Source organism: Lycorma delicatula, chromosome 12, assembly GCF_047948215.1.
Source record: "Lycorma delicatula isolate Av1 chromosome 12, ASM4794821v1, whole genome shotgun sequence".
NCBI lineage: Eukaryota > Metazoa > Arthropoda > Insecta > Hemiptera > Fulgoridae > Lycorma > Lycorma delicatula.
The window spans coordinates 47,904,212-47,927,329 of record NC_134466.1 but is presented as its reverse complement, the minus strand read 5'-3'; the positions used below and the strand labels follow the sequence as shown (position 1 = coordinate 47,927,329).

General features: G+C 30.1%; 1 protein-coding gene across 2 annotated transcripts in view; it reads left to right on the top strand.

Moving 5' to 3' along the window:
* LOC142332875 (protein takeout-like) overlaps positions 1–23,118 on the top strand; it is a 31,444-nt gene that overhangs the window by 5,583 nt on the left and 2,743 nt on the right. For both annotated transcript variants that reach the window (XM_075379563.1, XM_075379562.1), the window contains exons 4-5: positions 241–374; positions 20,639–20,794. In XM_075379563.1, coding sequence (XP_075235678.1) covers positions 241–374; positions 20,639–20,794 — 290 coding nt within the window. The remainder of the gene's footprint in view (positions 1–240; positions 375–20,638; positions 20,795–23,118) is intronic.

Sequence of the window (23,118 nt, the reverse complement as noted above, 5' to 3'; positions counted from 1 at the left end):
GAATTTACCTGTAAAACTTAAGATTTACCGGTATTCGGGGCTTTTGCCGTAACATATAAATACAAAGAATTAAACGCGTAAACCAAACATTCAACATGTGTAAATCAAAGCATTCTCTAATCCTTGACACAATATATAGCAATATACTCAGTAGAGAAAAACAGCCTTATGTAATATGCAGTAGTAGATCCTTTTTTCAGTTATATATTAATTTAATTTTGCTAATTTTTTCTGTTCCAGGGCAGACATTGATAACTTAATGGTAGAAGTTAAATTTAAAGCACCATTATTAAACTTTGAAGGGGAATATCAAATTAGAGGAACTATATTTAGAGTAAAATTAAATGCCACAGGGATAGCAAGTCTTACATTTTGTAAGTAAATTTGTTAAATGTATGTGTGTATCGTTAAAATGGTAATACAATACAATTTTTTTTCAATGGCAGAATGAAATTAATTTTTATTTCAACAACTTAATGTAGGAACTTAAAATTTAAGTTTATAATATACGTACTAAATTTGTCATTGATTTGACATATGTTACTACGTACGTGAAGGGCGTTTTATTGATGCGAATCAGCAATTATAATAACGTTACTGAAAAAAGGTCCTTTTGCTCAACCCTTTTACAGGAAGGGGGATTGTTTGAATAAGACCAAAACGCTCTGGAAAGTATCTAGCTGCCTAAAGGCCATTAAATTGGGTGAAATAATTTACCTTTGAGTACAATTTTGAGATACGGTTTTTATTTCCCTGATCGTTACCAGAATTAAACGTCATGGATTCAAAAATCATCGCGTAAAATATCAAAATCGGTTCAACCAATCTGGAGATATCAAGCAGGCTAATATATATCCTTTCAAAAATTTTCATTGCTAAAATTGTGATATTTTTTTTTGGGTAGAGGTGGTATGAAACATCAAGGACTGAAAAAAAACCACACCGTACAAAATTTGATCCGATACTATAATTTAAATACTATAAAGTAAAACTAACGCGGTAATGAAAAATAGATTGAGATCTTTTCAATTCTTTTTTTAAAATTTTATTTTTTTATTTCCTGGCATCATACTAACGCTACAAGAAGGAAAGTATGATAAACAATCAAAAAATTGGAATGGGTTTTTTTGCATTCCTCGACCCTTTATGATCTAGATGGGAGTAATGCTCGTACGTACGTGCATATTTGAAGCTTAATAACTTTTGACTGGCTACACCGACTTTGATGAAATCTAGTACAGAAACTCGTGTATATGGAGCAATTTGTCGGTAAAACTTCGGGGTAAATTTTCTTAAAAATTTGCAAACATAACCCCACTTTACATTAAGGTCAGTACATGCGTATCTTAACATTTAAAAAAAAAAACATTTTGCCCACAAATTCTCTCACTTTCCCCGATAATCGAAAATATTTATCTTTTTATTTATTGCATATTTTTTATGCCTTTCAAGGCACGGTAATAGTTTGTGTGCAGTATTGGGGATAGGAGAGCCGATCACAGTTTAAAAACATTAATTTTTTCAAACTTTTTTAGTTTATTTAAACTTTTAATAATAATATTACAATAAAATTTCATCGTAATTCTCCCCGACCCCCAAAAAAATTCGTAGGAAACATTTTATGTATTTACATTTTTCAGTGGAATTTTTCAATTCCTTTAACATGGTAACGTAGAAAATTAAAAAAAAAATTTTAGGAGTGATTTTGGGAATGGTGGAGTAGAAAAAAGTAAAAAATATTAATTTTTTTGACTTTTTTTAACTTTTCATGTATCCTTATTTTTCCACAATATAAGAATAAACAACCAATGCCAGGAAAGTATTACAATTTTGTTGTCACCTTTTTTTTAAGATGGTATTCAATGAATTACTGCATCGGCGACTATTTTGTCAAACTACACTATCCCCTACACTGTATTAATAGTAGTCCCAAAACTATTTCAGATATCTCACCATACGTTTTTGCTTTCTAAAATTTGACGAGCTACTTTTAATTTCAAACCGGTTACTTAAATTTAATTTTTTTAAATAATTAAAAATGTTTAGTTTTTAAAACCGGTTTTATTTGTTTGTTTTTTTGTTGCTTTTACGACCTCATAGGATCACTTTAATTCTGTAAATAATTTTGTAACCGGTTTTCTTATTTCCGAATCGTGTGAGTTGTTTTACTATTGCTTCTTTTCTTTTTGCCTAAATCTTTTTGAGGCGTTCTGATCTTTGGCGTCTGTCCTCGTCTGAATACACCCTGTTGGATTTCTTTTTGATTTTAGGTTCAAATGTTATCATATTAGTTTTAATTAGTTTGTCGTATTTTCCAGATTTTGTGATTACATCTTCTTTGGAGATTCTCAACTCTTCCATATCTTTTCTAACTTCCTTTTTACATTTCGGTTTTGTTGTTCTTTCCCAGTGTAAGTTAATTATTTGGTTTGCAAGTTTGGTGTTTTCTTCTCTAAATAGGTGCCCCATCAATGAAATTCTTTTTTCCTGAAGAAATTTGTTAGTGGAGTTATTATTTTATATACTTCTTCATTTGAGATTATCCTCAGCTGTCCTTCTACTATGTTTTTCTTGTTTTATTTTAGTATTTATTTTAGTAAATACTAATAAGTTTTTCTGTGGGATCCTTAACATCGATGTCATCTTCATCATTAGCTGCTTCTGACCAATTAGGTTTCTTCCTTACTTCAAAGTAAATCATTGTTGTACAAAAGTATAATTATATTTTATATATATATAGTTAATAAGTATATATACAAATATACTTGAAAGCTTTCTTGATTATCTTTCTACATTTATAAAGATTTATGCGATAAATCAAAAATTGAAACAAACATTTAATCGACCTTACTTACAAAAATATTATTTTTAACAATAAAAAAAAGAAGATTTTAATTTAATATATTATTTTTAAATTTATACAAAATACGTAAAAATAAAATAAAAACCCTGAGAAAGAGTTACATTACTAATCCGGAGTTCTAAATATTTTTTTTTTCAAATATTATAATATTTTTAAAATTAATGACTTAATTATGCAATATTTAGAATACAATTGCAGAAATATAAAAATATTTGGATCCTTCGTCAAATATGACATACTTACCGTAAAAATTATCCAGTATTAAAAAGTATAATTAAGGGGGGAAAAATCAAAATTCTTAGAAAAAAAAGTTGATTCCTAATAGATCCCTCCATGGAATTACATTTTATAATCAAAATTATACCGTATTTTGGATATACTTACTGTAAAAAAACTCTTACAAAAAAATGGCATACTTCCCTGGCGTTGGTTATCTAATAATAGCGGAAAAATAATGATTAAAAAAGTTACCTAAGATTTTTTTTTATAGAGTGGGCGTAATTTATGATGAAGTTATATTTAAAATTATATTTTTAAATAAAAAAAAAAAAATCGGTACTTTTAAATTTTTTCTGTTTTCCTACCTGTAAATAACATTCCAAGAATTTTTTTTTTTTTTTAATTTTTTTAAATTACTGAATTAGACTAAATTTACGTACCGTACTTCCAGTACAGTACAGTTCGTGGACCCACGTTGTGCAGTAGGACCCACCGGGTTGGTCTGGTGGTGAACGCGTCTTCCCAAATCAGCTGATTTGAAAGTCAAGAGTTCCAGCGTTCAAGTCCTAGTAAAGCCAGCTATTTTTACACGGATTTGAATACTAGATCGTGGATACCGGTGTTCTTCGGTGGTTGGGTTTCAGTTAACCACACATCTAGAATGGTCGAACAGAGACTGTACAAGACTACACTTCATTTACACTCATACATATCATCCTTTGAAGTATTACCTGAAAGGTAATTACCGGAGGCTAAACAGGAAAACGAAAAGTTGTGCAGTAGATAATCCAAATAAATTGTTACTGCCACACATGTTAATAATTTCAACACTTCAGGGTTTTATTAAAAAGTAAGGTATTAGTTTTTTTTATTAAATATAAACGTTTATTAGATGACCAGTCCATTTAGAGAAGAATTTATTGTTCATACAATATTTACAAGTGTGATGCTATTTTTTTATTTATTTTTTTTTATTTTTCTCTAGCGGCTCCCAAGTCTTGAGAGTAGAAAAGTGGTGATTCTGATACATGAGCTGGTTGTGGTCTTTTTCCCGCTGCAGTTGTAACCACACAAACATTAAACCTCTACTCTACAATTTTATGTTACTTACTTTACAAAAAAAAGACACACAGTTAAACTGGCATATTGTACACGTATATTATTATTTACTTGGAGGTAATTTATTATTAATTTCTTACATGTTTCAAAGTTATAAAATCTTTAATTGTTCATCTTTTGTAATCAAAAAAATATTTCGGCAACATATCTAATCTAATAGTTAGTTAATCTTTTAGTTAAATTTACAAAATAACACAATTTCAGTTTTTTCATAATAGTAAAAACAATTTTGTTACATAGGCAGACAAAATTAAACATATAATAAAGAATAAACATTTTAGTTAATTTAAATTTAATCTTGTAAAATATGTTAGTCTACAAAGTTGTTTACAGAGAATTAAGTTTTTTTTGTAAATTATTTGTAAATACACAATTAAGTAAAAATCTGAAGCGAATTTTAAATTTTTGAGGTGATTTTCACGCCCAATCGAATGTGTACAGTTTCGTTTAATTAGGCTTGGAAGACCCAACCCACCGGGTTGGTCTAGTGGTTAACGCGTCTTCCCAAATCAGCTGATTTTGAAGTCGAGAGTTACAGCGTTCAAGTCCTAGTAAAGCCAGTCATTTTTACACGGATTTGAATACTAGATCGTGGATACCGGTGTTCTTTGGTGGTTGGGTTTCAATTAACCACACATCTCAGGAACGGTCGAACTGAGAATGTACAAGACTAACATTTCATTTACACTCATACATATCATTCTCATTCATCCTCTGAAGAACTATCTAAACGGTAGTTACCGGAGGCTACACAAGAAAAAGAAAAGGCTTGGAAGACCCTTGTTTTTCATATTTTTTAGTTCTTAGGATAACGTAACAGTATTGTCCGAGGAATATCAAATATAGGTAAGAACTTTCAAATAATAAAAAAATGCCTTACATTGTGCTATAATGTAACTAAAATAAAAATAAAACTGAATTTTTCTCATAAAAATAAAATAAAAGGTTTTTAACAAAATTTCTGGGAAGAATGAATCTTTTTTATAAAAGAAAACAAAATTAAATTTTAATTTTACAGTTTTAGTATAAAATATTTAATTTAGCGTGGTTATTAGTTATACTATTTTAATTCAACAAGAATTTGTAATAATTAAGAGCAGGTGAAATCGCTGTTTAGTAGGGCTATTTTCATCAAGAAAAATGATTTTACCGAGAAATCAAAGATGTTTAGTATAACTGTGTTTCACGTGAAACATTTTTAAAATCACACCGAAACAGACAAGTACCAGAACAGAAATTTGTAGCGTAATGAAAAGGTCTATATCGTCCCACCATAATAACTCCTTAACTATTAGTTTCAGAGACGTAAATGCGGTGTCATTTTATAACTTACAAGGTCAGCTCGCCGATACGACTTTGGGTTTGAATCACTGGTGAGCGGGTTGGCGAGGAGGGGGTACAACACAGATCGGCCAAAACTGGCGCTCTCGCTCATTTCCAATCAGTGTAACACACGACTTAGACGTGATAGCGCGGTGATTCGTGTGTTTGTATTTAGAGTTTGTCGAGAGGATCGATTTAAGTAATAATATGTGTATTTGGACAATATTTACGTGTAAAAAAATTAAGTAAACGTGTATAAAAAGTATAAAAATTCAATATGTCAGCCTCAGTCCGCGCAGAAGCCAGCCGGAGATATAAATTACGCGTATCGTTGGAAATGGGAGGTTGGATTTATCTGTACAGTCGTCCAAACGAAGGAACTAAAATTTTCCACTACAGACTTTCAGTTTTGTTCAAAAAACGCGATGGTGGCTCTCTCATTTAACTCTTGGTCGGTCTGTAGCTCGGAGGAACTTCATTTAAGGTCTGTAACGTTTCAGGTTAAATCAACGGCCGTGCGCCCCGACACAGCCCCACCCGATTTTCTTCTTAGTAGATAATATAGACCAGTTATAGCATTAAGGTATTGTAATGGCACCGGCTTAGTAGCACAGCGCCATGGCGTCATTACCCCCACCACATTGGCAGTTGTAACAAATTGGTTGCAGCACCGGGTACCGAAGCGGCTTTGATGTCAATGATGTAAAGCCAGTACGATGAGAGAGCTGTTTTGATATCACAGGTGCCGGAGATTTGTGGGTTCTGTAAGCAATCAAAAACGGTTAAGGTGGTGCTATAGGAACGGTACCAGGTCCCAATATCTATCTGTTGAGCGATCAGACAATGCCTGTTAGAGGTTATCTCCCTGCAAACGTCTTAAGGGTAGTTGTAAGCGGTGTACTGTTTTAAGCAGAAGTGAATACCATAAACACGCTGGCTGTACCGACTCCCGAAATACATTAGAAACATTGAAAATGACATCTGCAGTAGAAAATAAAGATATGTCCTGCATCGACCGATTATTGTCCACGATGTTTGTAGTTATCAGTCAACGTAATTTATAAGAATTCACTCTGGGAAGTCGACTTTATTTACAATAACGTAACAAGATATACTTGTACAGCCATTCCAGTCGCGGTGTAATACGTTGGATGTGGTAATAGCATACACTAAATAATTGCCGGATAAATAAACCGTGGATAATTTACACTTCCTTTATTTATTTTTAAATTTACACTGAATTAATTAATCGTTACATTAAATCACAATAGTTTCGTACTTTAGTTAAATACGCATTTTTAAATATACGTTAAACATACTGTCTAGCTACAACAGATATAAAATTAGTAATGTATATTTCACATTTTAAAAGAAACTGATAAGTTATTAATCGCTTAATAATACTTAAACTTACATCCGGTTCATTATTAACAAATAAGAAAATGACAGGATATGTTTATATTTATCGAGAGTATGAAGAAAACATGAATCTGAACAATACTGACCCGTCGGTTGATATTTATAATAAAATCCGACACATCAAAGATACGGTGTTTCCATGGGACTTTTCATGCAAAAAGATTCGACACCGGGAAGATATATGAATTTCTTTCACGCTAATCTGGGATTTTACCTTAATTTTTATCGCCAAAAAGGGTAAACGCGCTATAACATAAATACTGGTGGATTTGGGAGCCTCCTCTTTTCTTTTTAAATCCGTTAATATAAAAATTAAAAGGAAACAAGTTAATTAAAAAAAAAAAAATTCATTTGAATTGTTCGAGTAGCTAGATAATTTTTCTCGATGAAAACAGAAACCGGTCTATAAAGCGAATGAAAAATAATTCTGTTATAAAGCATTTCGATGAGAGTTGTTTTCCGAAGAAATCAGTTATTAGTAATGTTTGATTTTAAATTTATTCGGCATAAAACAGATAAAAAATAATTTTTGCGTAACTCAAAGAGGGCTTTGAACCCCCGGAAAATTTCGGTTGAAAAAAATATACCGCTCCGTTGCAGAAGATCGGATAGAATATATTTTACTTTTATATAGCTTTACCGTAATTTAGTTTACGTAACCTTATATTATTCTAATATTATTTTCTTCGTTTATTAAACCGATAATAAATACTGTATTTTCTATTTCCGAACTAGTCGATACAATTTCAAACATATATTAACAATTTTACGAACGTTCCTCACTCTTTTCTATGTAAACGTTAACAAAAAAAAAAAAATTAAAAAAACAAAACTTTTTTCGTGAAAAATTGTTCAGAATTTATAAATTAATTTTTTTAATAGTAAATAGGTTCGTATTTTTATTAAAAAAGTAAAACAAATCGTGCTGGCAAATTTACTTATCAATGTCTAAATAACGGTTAGAATTACAGCCTGTTTTGATTATTTACTACGCTCTTTCTCACTTTGATCATGCAAACTTTTCTAAACCGTAAGTAAAAATTTTTATTTAATAAACATATGAAAACACTTTTTTTAGAAGCTATTCGCATTTAATTACGAACGAGTATATTCTAAAAAATTGTTAAAAATATCACACACGATCGATCGAGGGATTACTCTAGTGTGAAAATTTTACTTACGTGTGTTTTACAGTGAATTCCGTAGTGTAAATTTACAATACGTTAATTTTAAAAAATATCACTCTCCATTAAAACTAAAAAATTATAAAAATTCTGCAAAAAACATTCCGCTTCTAAAAATACGAGTAATCAAACTACGTAATTTTTTTGACAACTATTTTTTTAAAACGGTTTTTATTTTAATAGAAGCGCGATTAAATCTAAATGTTCAACGCAAAAGGATATGAAAATTAGCAATATCGTTAATTAGAATAGTAAATAATACAAACATAAAAGTTTGGTAATTTATACCTTTATAAAATACTTGAAAGAATTTTACGAATAAATAAAAACGACAGATTATACTCGTAACTCACCCTTGACTCGATCTATATAAATATGATTTTAAAAATAACAGGAGTCTTTTGTTGGTACGGTCTGTTGGTCGCGAGTTAAATTTTATATGAGGATGTTACTGATCTTTTTATGATGCTACAAATAGAATGGTATTTCCGTTTAAAAAAAAAAAATCGCTGTTTATAGATTTGCCTTATAAAATACTAAAAACGTTATTTTAGGTATTTTTTATGTTTCATTTTTCTTTCTTAAAATAAAAATCTGATGCGGGCACTACATTGCTTGTAAGCCTATTAAATTTTACATATATACTTTTTTTTTTAAATAAAAAGTACTTAAAAAATTCTATTTCACTAATAACTTCTGATTATTATTTTTTGGATTATTATTTATTGTAAAACTTTTTTTTACAATTGGAGGTTAATAACTAACTGTTAACAAATGAATATAAATTAAAATAAAAAGTGAAAAAAAGGATATGAAGTCGGAATCGAACCGATGTGCTTTCCCCTTGAAAGATGCAAATATTTTATTAATTGAAATTTTATTTGGCTGTAACTCTGGAACTGATGAAACTAAATACCACTTATGATATATCGTTGAAAATCTCTCGATGAGACCTTATTATTGCAGTTAAGAAAAAGTCCAAAATCAAAAATATTCGGATTTTGGACTTTTTTGAACATTTTTTGTTCAAAAGGACTGTTTTGGACATTTTCTTTTAGGACTGTTGTAACATCTAATACAATAGTCCTAAATCCAAAATTTCAACGTTCTACGTTTAATCGATTTGAGTTACGCGAGATACATACGTCACGCCGAAACTAGTCAAAATGGATATTTCCGTTGAAATCTGAAAACCGAAAGTTTTCGTGATCGCAATACTTCCTTTATTCCTTTACTTCGTACAAGGAAGTAAAATAAACTGGTTTTCGATACTAGCATGTAGAGACTACACTTTTCGACACGAGATATAGTACGTTGGATTACACCGTTACGAATATTTAAATATATATACAGAAGCAGAAAAAGTTTCATTCTAATTTTTTTAATTATTTCATACTTTCTAAGATATCTGGTTTTATATTCTTTTTTTATAAATTAATGGGAAAAGGGATTCTATCGATCACTGAATCAGAGGTACTCAAAATTTGTACCATTACTGAAGTCTACCGTCTCCAGTTTTATTTGTATCAACGATTACAATGCGTTTTAATAAATAACAGTGACATCCCCGTGAGCTGAATTAGATATCAAAAGTATATACGTACATTGAAATATTTGAGCCAAATTGAAAGAAAATCGGTTCGGTTAATCCAAAGTTATAAAGCCAAAAACAGTGCGACATACGTACACACATGTCTTTTACACGATTTTTAAATGTATATATATATATATATATATACATTTATTTATATAAATATATATGTAGGTGTGGAGATTTGCCAGTTGAAGCACAAACTTTAATGAATTGATTTAATGAACTGTGAGTTTCTATCACTGTGTGAGCTGAGTTTGAACTGAATGATTTGCATAAATCCAATGAATAATATTACAAAGATTAATAGAATTAAATTTTGGTTAAATAAAATAAACTAATATTAATTAAATTCAAAAATCTCGATTAAATAATAATGAGCTTCCCGTGGGGGACTGCGTGTAACGATAGAGTAATGAGGTGAATGGTTTGCTTGGCGTTTCTCCCGCCACCACCCCCTACGGTAGCCCAAAAAGCGTAAGACCGAATGTTTGTGTCACATACGGCTACTGAGCCTCGAAAAATTTTTCCGAACAGTGTCCTAACTAGTGTCCTAGAGCTAACCTAAAAGCGTGATACCATACACCACTCGCTTGAGTGTCCCACTGTTTGCTTGTCATATATCACTAAAACGGGTAGGCGCACCCCGTCAACTACTAAAACATAGACGACTATCAATAATTAAATTTATCTCGTCAAAGACAGCAATTCGCCGCCACGCCTAAGCCGCTGAGTGCCAGCAAGTACCTGTCCACCACATTAAAGTGCTTGGAGCCTTAATCTGGCTGGTAGCCATCCATATCTCTCGGTTAGCTTCATACGGCAGCGAAGTAGGATTCTTTTCCCTTAGGTAAACTACTGTTGTCGGTTGAACAAAGAGACCGTATCAAGGAACTCCCACACGGTCCGACAATGCGGCTCTCGCCACATTGACTCGCCGCTTGTGAGCGGCCAATTTTCCTCTTGACCTCTAAGTTTCAGGGTGGTCTGAGTTCTGACTCTCCCAAGAGCCGAGCGGTTGAACATCATAAGTTCGTTCGACTGGACCTTCCCGCAGACGCACAGCTCATCAGCTGCCGGGCGGAAGCGAAACAAATATTGGTTTAAATTTATACGGTTGGAGAGCACCCGGATCCCGTTGCCCTTAAAAACGAAGGAGAGGCATACCATTCCCCCCAGATCCTGTATAAATCTATACAAGGGAAGGTTGTAAAGGCTCCTCCGCAGGCGGGAGATGGACAACTGTTCGAAATTTAGAACCGATGCATTGAGATCACCGTTCCGCTTCGGTACAGGCCGGGCTCGAAATCGCATCCCACATACCTCGGCCTTCCTGCCTCTTCGCAACTTCCATATGGAATTCTTAGGTTCAAATCCTAGTAAAGGCAGTTACTTTTATACGGATTTGAATACTTGATCGGTGTTCTGTGGTAGTTGAGTTTCAATTAACCACACACCTCAGGAATGATCGACCTGAGACTGTACAAGACTACACTTCATTTACATCATCCTCTTGAGTAATCCCTTATGGTGGTTTCAGAGTTTAAACAGAAAAGAAGAGAGAAACCACCAAAGAAAACCACGATCTAGAATTCAAATCCGTATAAAAGTAACTGCCTTAAAGGAATGGTCGGCCTGAGTTTGTACAAGACTATAAAGAAAAATAAAAAAAATCATTGATGTACATCTCACTAGTATATAAAGAAACTTCTCTTTCATTTTTTCCTGATTATTGCGAAAATTACTGAACCAATCACACACACACAGAGAGAGAGAGAGAGAGGGAGACAGAGATGACACAGAACACAGACACACACACATGGTTTTGTTCATCCAACAATCTCAGTTATACATTGTGAATTATTTTAAATTGTTAACTTTTTACATGACAGTCTAACCAGATTTAACAAATAAATTGTTTTTAAACAATGATTTCATTAAATTCACTTAAAAATGTTTTTAATTATTCTTGTAGCTATTTTCAGTGTTTGGTGCTGCTGTTCTCATTTTAATATCACTTGATATTATCGCCAGGGGTTTTCTTTTTTTTGGGCAGATATTTATTTAGAAAATGTGATCAAAAAGTACGGTCGATTTGAATCTTGTCTGTTCATACAGTCAAATTTTCTCATTGTGAAGTGTACGCTCAAAGATCCAGTAAGAATTTTCAGTCATCTGAAATAATTGGTTTTGTGCAATGGCTATTATTTAGAACCTTAATGGAAGGTTTCTTATTTCACTTTTCACGTGAAACTGACCCCATTGTACGCCATTTTTTTAATCGAGTCATGCATTTTACTCTTTACTGGAATGTAACAATTTTTCTGCAAATATTTGACACATTTCTTGAAAGATATCAGAAAGTGTGTAAATTACTCTTTCCTCTATCAAATAAGGCTTTTAAAATCACAGTGGCAAAGAATAGAACTATACTGTACTGAAGCATAAATAGTTTACAAAATAGTTTACAACTGACAACAATAAATTGAGTAGTAACAAGTAGATAGATAGAGTAGTACAATAAAGTAGTAACTTAACAGCCAATAATAATAATAATAATGCTAGTAGTGTTAAAGGTAACACCCAAATAACTGCAGTTAAAGCCAGTTCAGTTTGATTTTAAGTTGTTCATTCATTGTGAGCATTGTATTTTTTCTGTAATTATTATTTTTTGTTGTTGTACAAAGGACACAATGTTCACATTTATGAACTATTTTTCAGTCTTTAATTAATGTAGTTGTACTGCATAACTGAATAGTATATTATATAAAGGAAAACATGGTGATTGGGTCAAATTTTGCTTAACGTTCATGACCCCTCCTCTAACCAAAAAACACAACTTTAGCATTGAAAAATTTCAAGATGTATATTATTGGTTTGTTTTTTTTTTTTTTTTTAGTTGAAAAATTGTCATTCATCGAATTTCTTTTTTTTTGCAAATTTTGAATAATCATAGCTTTGAGCCTTTCATGCAGAAGATTCTGAGTGTGAATTCTGGTCAGGCTTGGCCTTTTTCACACACCATGAAAATTCATTTTTCGTTTGTAAAATAAAAAGAAGGAAGAAAAGTAGCTGTATTGTGTCTTGGCTCTGTAGTTAACAGTGTAGATTGAATGAATTAGGAAATTGAATTGTCCTTTATTCAATTAAACTAAAAAAGGATTTGGCTAATTGGGTGCACAGATAAATTGAGTAATAAACAAATTTTAAAATGTTAAAATTAACTAAATATTGGGATTGGATTGATCTTTCTTGCATCTTCTCCCGTTAAAGCCCATCAGGGCTAGGAACAGGGGGATTGGTGTGGCGACTGGAAGTGTCACAAGGCAGGTGTCTTTCCCTGCTGGGTTGGGATGCATCTTCATTTATGATATTCTCAAAGGTGTAATATCAATAGGGTTTATTTACATTAATATTATATCATTAATAAATGTGTAATCATTTTGGATTTTCCCTCCTCGCTTTAGTATTTCAGTGTCTTATTTCGATCTAACTTTAAAGCTGAATTATATCACTTAGGTAGGTCTCTGTTCTTAGAATAAAATAGAAATTAAAGAGACCCCTGTTGACGTTTCAAGATCCCTTTAGAAATGCGATTTAGTGACATTGCAAAAACTCTGATACCCAAAATTTTGTATAATGAGTATACTTTCCTTTCATAGCCACATTGTGTTTTATAGTTTTATAACTATTTTTACAGGAACAATTGAGCTATAACTGGTAAAGTAAAAATTTTAAATCAAGTTGTATTGTGATTTTATAATTAATTACATAATATTTATTAAATTACGTATGTAATTCTGAACAATTCTCTCCTTGTAACTATTTTATATTGTTATTTATAAACTATTGAATGTAAAATACGAGGAAGGACTTCTACGTTATATTAAGACTTCTATGTATGAAAAAGATTTAAAGCAGATTTTTCTTTAATCTAGATTTTTATTTTACTGTAATAAATTATTGTGTCATTTTGCCTCTTAACAAGCGATTAAATATACTGAATATAAATGTTTTTATCATGTTACCTTCTTTGGTAAATGCATTTCCTTTATTCAAATGAAGGTTATTTCCTGATAAATTTTGCAGAAATTATTTTAATAAAAACAGGTTTACGCTGTATTATTTTTTTATATGACATCATACATTAAGTTATAAGTTTATACATAAATATTTGAATAATTTACAATGTCATTACATAAATATCAAGGCATACTAGTATTTTAATTTGCTTCATACACGTTAGAATTTCTGTTTAATTCGTAACATTAATTTATAAATTTCTTTATAATTTATAAATTACGTAATTAATTATTGTTCTTTGAATAACTTTAATAGAAATTTAATAAACAGTATACTTCATGTATAATTGTTATTATAATAGTATAAAAATTGATTTATGCAGTGAAATTAGACTTTTTTCATAGATGATTCGTAAAGAGTTCTAAATGCTTGTGAATACTACAAATTTAGGTAGGGTACATCTTAATCAAAATATATTATCGATAAAAAAAAAATGTATTTTGCATATTGTTAATCTTTTTTATTTATTTACAATCTTGTGGGATGGACAAGGTTGAATCAAGAAAAAAGATTGAATCTCTAAGAAAAAAGAATCTTAGTCGAGTTTTAATAATAAATTAAGAATTTTTTCTTTAGAACAATTGAATTTATCATTACGAAATAGAAATTTATTGAAAAATTGCATAACATTTATCTTTGATTTAACTAACTAGTATTAACTAAGTTTTAAATAATTTTCATATTTTATAACAGCATGTTTGTTTTATTTTTATTAATGCCTATATAAAAAGATAATTAAAATTTCGTTGTGATTAAAATTACGACATAAAATATGTCTTAAATTCGAGTTCTTGGATGAGAGTGCCAATGGAAGTATCCTTTATCTTTTGTTTTTTTTTTTTATTTATTAATTATCTTCCTCAAAATCAGGACATTTATTAAATAAAATTTAATCCAGATTATTACTTAATTATACATTATGTAGATCGTAACAGGAATAACTATTCTAAAGATAAAAGGAAGGAACTACTGTACACCAGCATTTGTCTAAATGTATTTAGGGGAACTGTGGTAAAACCTTGATTAGAGCAGCATCACAAACACAATTAGTTATAAAATAAAAAATACGTATAACATAGATTTGCATTAAATATTTAGAGTATAAACACATGAAATAGTATTAATGTAAATATGTGTGAGCGTAAATGCAACTACAAAATAAATCACATTACAAAAAGCGTAATGGAAATTATTTATTCTATGTTTATATACACATTAATTGAGATTAAAGGGTTCAATTAATCAGAAAATTCAGGGATTTTTTTAGTTAGTATTGTTTAAAAATTGATTTACAGAGTAATATTGCTTTTGTTTAAAAATTTAATTTAATTGTATTTTTGATAAATTGGTGAGGAAATTTTTTAAGTAGTTTGATAATTTATTAATAGTTTGATTTCAGTCACTTTAATTCCTCCTTTTTTTATATAAAATGTACCTTTTTTTAATATACATATACATGAAATAAAATAATTTCCCAAATATGTACTGTATAATTTAAATATTGTTTACAATTTTAAACATATATGTTATTAGTTTTTATCATGTAAGCTACATAAGTAAATAAAATTTACTTTGATTTGTTTTCTTTAATAATGGTCAGCTGGAATTCTGAAAACATTCATTAATGGCTGGATCTTTAACAAGGCAAATAGATATAAAAATTGAAAAGAAAAAACAATAACCTTATTGTTATTGTTAAGTACCGCTATAGTATCTGTAAAATTAAATGTAAGCATTTTTATATGGGAAAAAAAAACAAAACAAACCGTTTATAATGAATCTTAATGAACAATTTATTTGTAAATCTAATTAATAATAAATTATTAATTAATAAAAATTAATTAAATTTAGCAATAACAGTAACACAGTTCTGTTATATATCTACAAAATTATTATTAATTTGTGTTACAGTCATACTGAGTCTGGTATTGTAATAGTTTTTTTCTTATTTCTTTTTCCTGTTTAGCCTCCGGTAACTACCATTCAGATAATACTTCAGAGGATGATACGTATGAGTGTAAATGAAGTGTATCTTGTACAATCTCAGGTAGACCATTCCTGAGATGTGTGGTTAATTGAAACCCAACCACCAAAGAACACCGGTATCCAAAATCTAGTATTCAAATCCGTATAAAAATAACTGACTCCTAGGATTTGAACGCTGGAATTCTCAACTTCCAAATCAACTGATTTGGAAAGACGCGTTCAGCACTAGACCAACCTGATCGGTTATTGTAATAGTTATTAGAAACAGTTACTACTTTCCCATTTAGCATTATAGCAGAGCTGTAGCTGTAGAAGGGAAAGTATTGTAATTAGTTCAATTTGGGCATACATGGTTTTCACTGGATCTTGATGTTTTGACACCTAAGGAACCAAAAAAAAAAGAATGGAAATTTTCCAGATGTTTGTAGCGTGCGCATGTGTGTGTTCAGTGTCATACTCTAAATCACCTTATATCTCCAGAACTACTGAATCGATTTTGACCAAACTTGTGAGATTACTTCTATATAAGGGGGCATTAATACCATTAAATTTTCAACTTAGAAGTTCAATGGGGTAAAGCCTGTAGAGCAAGGTCACCCTCAGTATATCGAGATTTCACCTAATTAAGAAGGTCTTACGTTTTCTTAGGCACATTTGTTAAAAATTAAAAAATAATAATACTTGCAAAATCACACACTCACTCCAAAAAATGCCCTAAACTAGTGGCTAAGTGGGTTAACTGCGTCAATAGTACCCTCTGTCACTAGAAGGAGCACTAGTGCTAGACTAGCGCTATTTTTTCAGTACGGTGTACTTAAACAACTGTCCTTTTTTAAATAAATTTTATGAAAATCAAAATACCTATTTTATTTTCATTTTATTTTAGTTATGATGAATTTTTTCAAGTAATCCATCAATTATTCTACTAATTGTTTTATTATTTTTTTACATTTTTGAAAATTGATTTCTAGTCATACTGTTTTGAAACCAATTTGTCTTCACCTGTCTTTTAATGAAAGTTTATTCTCATTCTAAAATAGTAGACATACAAGGTGTATTCAAAAAGTAACAAGAATTTTGAAATTTCGCAAGTTGTATTAATCCGATTCTCGGGATTTTTTCGTTGTTGTTTTGGTAAACATGTCTGAAAAGTATCCGTACATTTTTAGTCATATTGGATGTTTAGTATGTTGTGAGCTTCAAAAGGATAACACGTGTTTTGGTACGATCGGCGATTTTTTTATTAGTATAAATAATGGGTCAGAGAATTTGTATTAAATTTTTCTACAGGAATGAAATAAAGTATAGCAGTTTTTAAAAATGTTAAATATTGCTTTTGGTTAGTCTGCTCCGCGTAAAGCAAGGGTTTACGAGTAGTATAAGCGTATCCAAGAAGGTCGTGAAAAAGTTGAAGATGACGAACGCCCCGGACATCCCAGCACAAAAACGTGGAAAAGGTGAAGGAAATGATTATAAATGATCTCCGAATTACAATCAGAGAAGTCGTTGATAATGTTGGGATACAACTGGCTCGTGCAATGAAATTTTTTCGGATGTTTTGGGTATGAAACGTGTGACAGCAAAATTTGTTCCAAAATTGTTGAATTTCGAACAATAACAGCGGCGAATGGAAGTTACTGAGGAGTCGTTAAATGATCTCAATAACGATGCAGAACTATTGAAATGTGACATAACAGGTGATGAAACATGGGTTTACGGATATGATGCCGAAACTAAGGCTCAACCATCCCAGTGGAGGCATTTTGGATCACCAATTTAATTCTGCATGAAAGATAAAGAGAAACTAGAAATTTTTCTCTTGCAGCCCATTACTGAAGAAAACTATGAACCACAAGAACGCTGGAGTTAAAAGAGCAGATATTGTTATATATTGAAGAAAATTGAGAAGAGAGTACAAGAACTGTTGTGTTGCATTAACTTTTTGGAGAATAATGCAAACACAACAGCTGAATTCATATCATATACGAGGAATATTTAAGATCTTCAGCAGTGAATTAAAGAAGATTTTTTACGTATCAAAGGATATTACCAGTATTTTTTTAAAGAGTGAGACTGTTTAATTATCAGCTACTTCAGACTATTGCTACCAGTAGAGGTCACTTTTCAAACACTTTTTAGAGAAATTGAAAGTAAAAATGGTATGTAATTGTGTCCATTTAATATTTATATTGTTTAAATTCCATTCAAATTTAAATAAATTTTCTGTTCATTGCGATAAATTCTTCTTTTATAGAAGAAAGGATGAAATGTGGTAATTAGGAGAATGTTAAAGATGAGGTGGGTGGATAAAGTGACAAAAGAAGAGGTATTGCAGCAAATCGATGAAGAAAGAAGCATTTGGAAAAATATAATACCTAAAAGAAGACAGACTTATAGGCCACACCTTAAGGCATCCTGGAATAGTGGCTTTGATATTGGACGGACAGGTAGATGGGAAAAATTGTAGAGACAGCCAACGTTTGGAATATGTAAAACAAATTGTTAGGGATGTAGGATGTAGGGGGTATAGTTTAATGAAATAACTAGCACTAGATAGGGAATCTTGGAGAGCTGCATCAAACCAATTAAATGACTGAAGTCAAAAAAAATATTTCTGCTAATGTAGAATTTTCTAAATCCTTTCATTTTCCTATAATGATAAATAATATTTTCTCAATTATTATTTAGAGTGGATTGTGTAAAGTAGTAGAAAACTCTGTGTTATTAATAATTAATAATACAATAATTTTAAGTAAATAACAAAAAACTACATTCTGCACTGTAAATAATGTTTTAAAGTTAATTTCTTCTCATTAAGCTTAATTAACCGATATTTATGGATGAAAGTATGAAAAAAAAACTAATTTTAATTAATTTTGCTAACAGAAAATTGAACCGGTAGTTGGAAGAAAGGAACAAAAGCCATTTTGTTTCACCTTCAAGGTTTAAGTTGAATTTGTATTCTATTTACATACACATATGTTTCGATTAAAAAAGGAAACTAGTGTCAAGCTCTGGTATGACAGTAAAACTCATAACAAATAATTATGAATTGGAAGGAAGAAACAAATAAGGAGTTATTTCCTTCATCTTAACGAATCACGTTGGCAGCTCTGACTGCCAACCAACAGACCCTAAAAAATTTTCTATTTTGAATTACAAACAATTTTAAATGGCCATTAAGGAACCTGGTTATATAGTTATTTTGCAATATACTATTGGCAGTCTTTTAAAGCATTTAATATCTTCTAATATGTGAAGCCTAAACTTAAAATCGAAAACTTAAACTTACCAAATGAACTGGCCTATACAAGTAAAGTGCCTATTAAAGAAGCAAAAGATTTACCTTATGAAAATAGCTCAATATATAACAATTTCTCATGATGTGGCTGAAGATGAAGATAACTAAGTTTATTTTGATGAAGACACAAACGTTATAGGCCTTTTAGTAATAAACTTGTTATTTTAAATTGTATTATCCAGACAGCCATACTCCTTTAATATAATCTTACATAAAAAGTGAACTTATTAAACATTTTTAAGGCCTGAACAAAATTTTTAAACTAATAACATACAAAAATTCACTCCAAATCTGTTTTTCTTTTCAGCACCTTTTTTTTTATTTTTATAATAAAATAACTAAATAAATTGAATGATTATTAAGTAATTTTATGGGTAAAGCAACTCAAAATATTTTAAGTTGGGAGAAGGGAATAACTCCAACAAATTTATTATATAAAATAATAATTGTTTTTTTTTTAAAGATATTTGTTAGTATACTTATTATAGTTATAATGGTCAAAATAAGCATATATAGTTTGTGCTACAAAAAAATTGACTCAATAATACAATGTTTTTTGTTGTTTTCCAAAAGTAAGACTGCATAGAATTGTTCCCTTCTTCAAACTACTGGTTCAATTACCATTGATACTTTGCAACAACTAGGGTGTTCACCGATAAATTTTCAAAAATAAGGGTGTCACTTTGTTTATAATGAAATGCTTAAGCATTTTAGCAAATAAAAGCTGTTTGCTAAAATGTTAAACATTTCATTGTGATCATTTCCAAGGCCAAATGGTCTGTGCACCATCTGCTGTTTGATTGCCCAATCTTTGGAACCATCCAACAAAACTTAGACTTGGGTTCAGGTATGAAATTTCTATTAAACCAGAAAGAAGCTATAAAATGTGTGTTGCGGTTCCTCTCCTACAGTGGAATGAAGAATACGATTTAGTGATTTTTGTCTGATTTATGTATTTGATTTTGTGTTTATTGTTGTTACTCGTCTATGTTTATTCTTTATTATTCCTGTTTTTTATTGTTTATTTTTGTTGTTTTATATAATACTACATTATAATGTTACTTTAGTCGCTAATGAGTACAATTGTTAAGGCAACCGTAAATAAAAGCATTAAAAAAAACCTATTTTGATAAAACTAACAATTATCATAAAAGAATAAAATTTAATATGACCATCATTTTGAAATTACTGAATTTTTTACACCATAATTTTTCATTTATTAGAAAAAGGAGAAACATTTGTACCAAATATTATGGTTCTTCGTACTATTTTTATATATAATATTTTTTATTTAAATGGCAGACAGAAAATGAAGAGAAAGTTGCTATTTTTCATAGACAACCTTTTGTTCATTTTGTATGTAGAGTCTAAAAATAAATAGCTGGCTTTTTTTTTATAATGCTCTTACATAATCTATAATTATATACAAAGCTAAATAAACTCATTTACTTAAAAAAAATTGTAATAAAATAAATGTGTTTAGATTTGACTATAAGTTTTAATACCACAAGCATCATTTAATAGTTCCAAAATTTGTTTTTGTTTCACAGGGAACATACCGTTTATAGTAAATATTGAAGCAGATTTACTCAAGAGAAGTGATATGAAAACATACTTAACAGTGAATAAGTTAAATAATACGATTCAAATACCGAGTAAAGCTTATTTAAAATTCTCTAATATTTTTAACGGAGATGAAAAACAAGGTTAGTAAAAATAAATAATTATAATTTATTTACGTAGCATATAAAAATTAATGGATTTGACTGCTATCAAGGATTAATAAGTAAAATGAAAAGAGTTTTTCCATGCTAATGTAGACTGTATAATCACTAAAATTATAAATTAGAAGTCTCAGGTTATTGGAAAATAATAAAAATAAAACTAATTTGTTCTGCAGTAACTACAGTTATACCAAGATCCCAGGCTATATTAATGAGTTTATGCCTTTATTAATATTGTAATTTAACACAACAGTTAGAAGATAAGTTTTTCAATTTTTTCAACTTTTAGAATTAGTAGGCAAGCTTATACTAAAATAAGGTGCAAGGACAAGACTTTTTTTATAAATTATAAATCTGTAAAATAATACTTGATATTATACTAATGTGCAATAAATGGATTACATCTAATATACGTGAAAGTAACAGATTACTGAATTTTAAATTCCAGATGTGCTCAGTTTGTTGAAATTAGGATTAAGAAAATTTTACTGAAAATCTTTTATTCAGATAGATTTGTAATAATATATTATGTAAATAGTTTCAAAAACAGGTGGGGGTACTTCTCCAAATATAATGGAAGGAGTCACATGGAAAGATCAAGGGAACCATGGGAAATATTATTATAGAATTATTCCTGTTTATAAAACAAAAAAAGATACATTTTTAGAATAAATATTAATACAAGATAATCTTTATGAGAAATAGATAGACTGCAACTGTAGACATTTAGCTGTCTGGTATTTTAAGCAGTTACTAGAAAGGAAAAGGTCCTCAGAAATTTACAAAGGTATAAAAAATGAGTCACCACCACACCACCTGAATTTCAACACAGAAGCAACTATCCTGTTGTATATCGCAAGGTGCCTGACATGATAACACAAATTGAACCAGGTTGGTTCTGATCCAATCCCCACATCTTCTATTCAATAAACACATCTTCTTCAATTCTTCCAGGGGAAAGAAGAAATCTGTCTGATCATAGAAATTATAAGGTTTCTGTGAGCTTTTCTCTTTCACACAAAAACTATTTATCCAATTGAGCTGATATTTTACATGAACGTAGTTTTTATACCTGGTAAGAACATAGGAATACTGCTGCTACAAAATATTTTTCCATTTCAAGATGTTGACTGTTTTAATGGCTTGAAATAACAACCAGATTTATGTTCCCTGCTGATTTTCAAGTTGACTACAGCCAAACCGTTAATCAAATTGAATTCGGAGATGACTTGCAGTATTTGAAATTAAATTTTCTACAAAAAAGGTTTTTTTTTGGTTATCAAGGAAAGTAGATTTAAAGGTGCAATCGTGTATGGTGTGGGACAGCTCAACCAACACAGCCAATACCACTGTTACTGTGTGTGTAATGCGTTGTGCTATGACTGGCGCACGTACCTAGAGTTAGTTGACTAAAAAACATAAGTTTAAAAAAAAAGAAGAGAAACAAACTACGGTTATCTCCTTGTGGTCGGGTAATACGAAGCCATAAAAATTTTGCATGGTTCTTACTTTTTTACTTGTACGAAGGATGTGTAATCAACTATAACTACTATCTTTAAGATGGATGCTGTCTATTCTAAAACCTATACATTAGATCACTTTCCGAGTCTCGTACTAACCAAACTGTTGCTCTGAAGAAACTAAATACACTGATAGTTTTTTTATAAATTGAACAAGCTTTAATTGTTATTTATTATTATTATTTTTACAAGAATGAGGATAAAGAAGGCAGTGGGGGCCCAGGTGGGTCCCCTGTCTAGACAGGAAGGGCAGGTGAAGTGAACCCTGACCGGCTAACAAAAGATAAAGAAAGGATTGAGAAGAGAAAATGAATGATTAAATGAAAGAAAGACTGATTTTTTGGTGCGGTATATTATTTTGGATAAGATTTTAAATTAAATATGAAATAATAGTGATGCAAATATGTGAATTAAACATTAAACAAAATCAGTACAAAATAAATTTTGAAATAATAATGAAAAATATTCAAGAATTAATCTAAAAGTATGTTTAAATGAGATGTCTGATTTACTTTTCTTTTTTTTGGCCATCTAAGAACAAGATTAACAACTTTTTCTGCGTTTTTGTTTTTTATCTGCTCAATATTCTTTTATTCTTTGGCTCATTGTAGGCAATCTTTCTTCTGACCGTTGATTGCTATTCGGGATTATTATTTTTTTCTTTTTATTTCTTAAAACAATTTAATAATTTTATTACTTGATTTCTATCTTCAAACATTTCAAAAAAAATTTCAATAAATATTTTTCATCTTCTTTAAACTATTGCTTCATGGAATATTAAAGTAA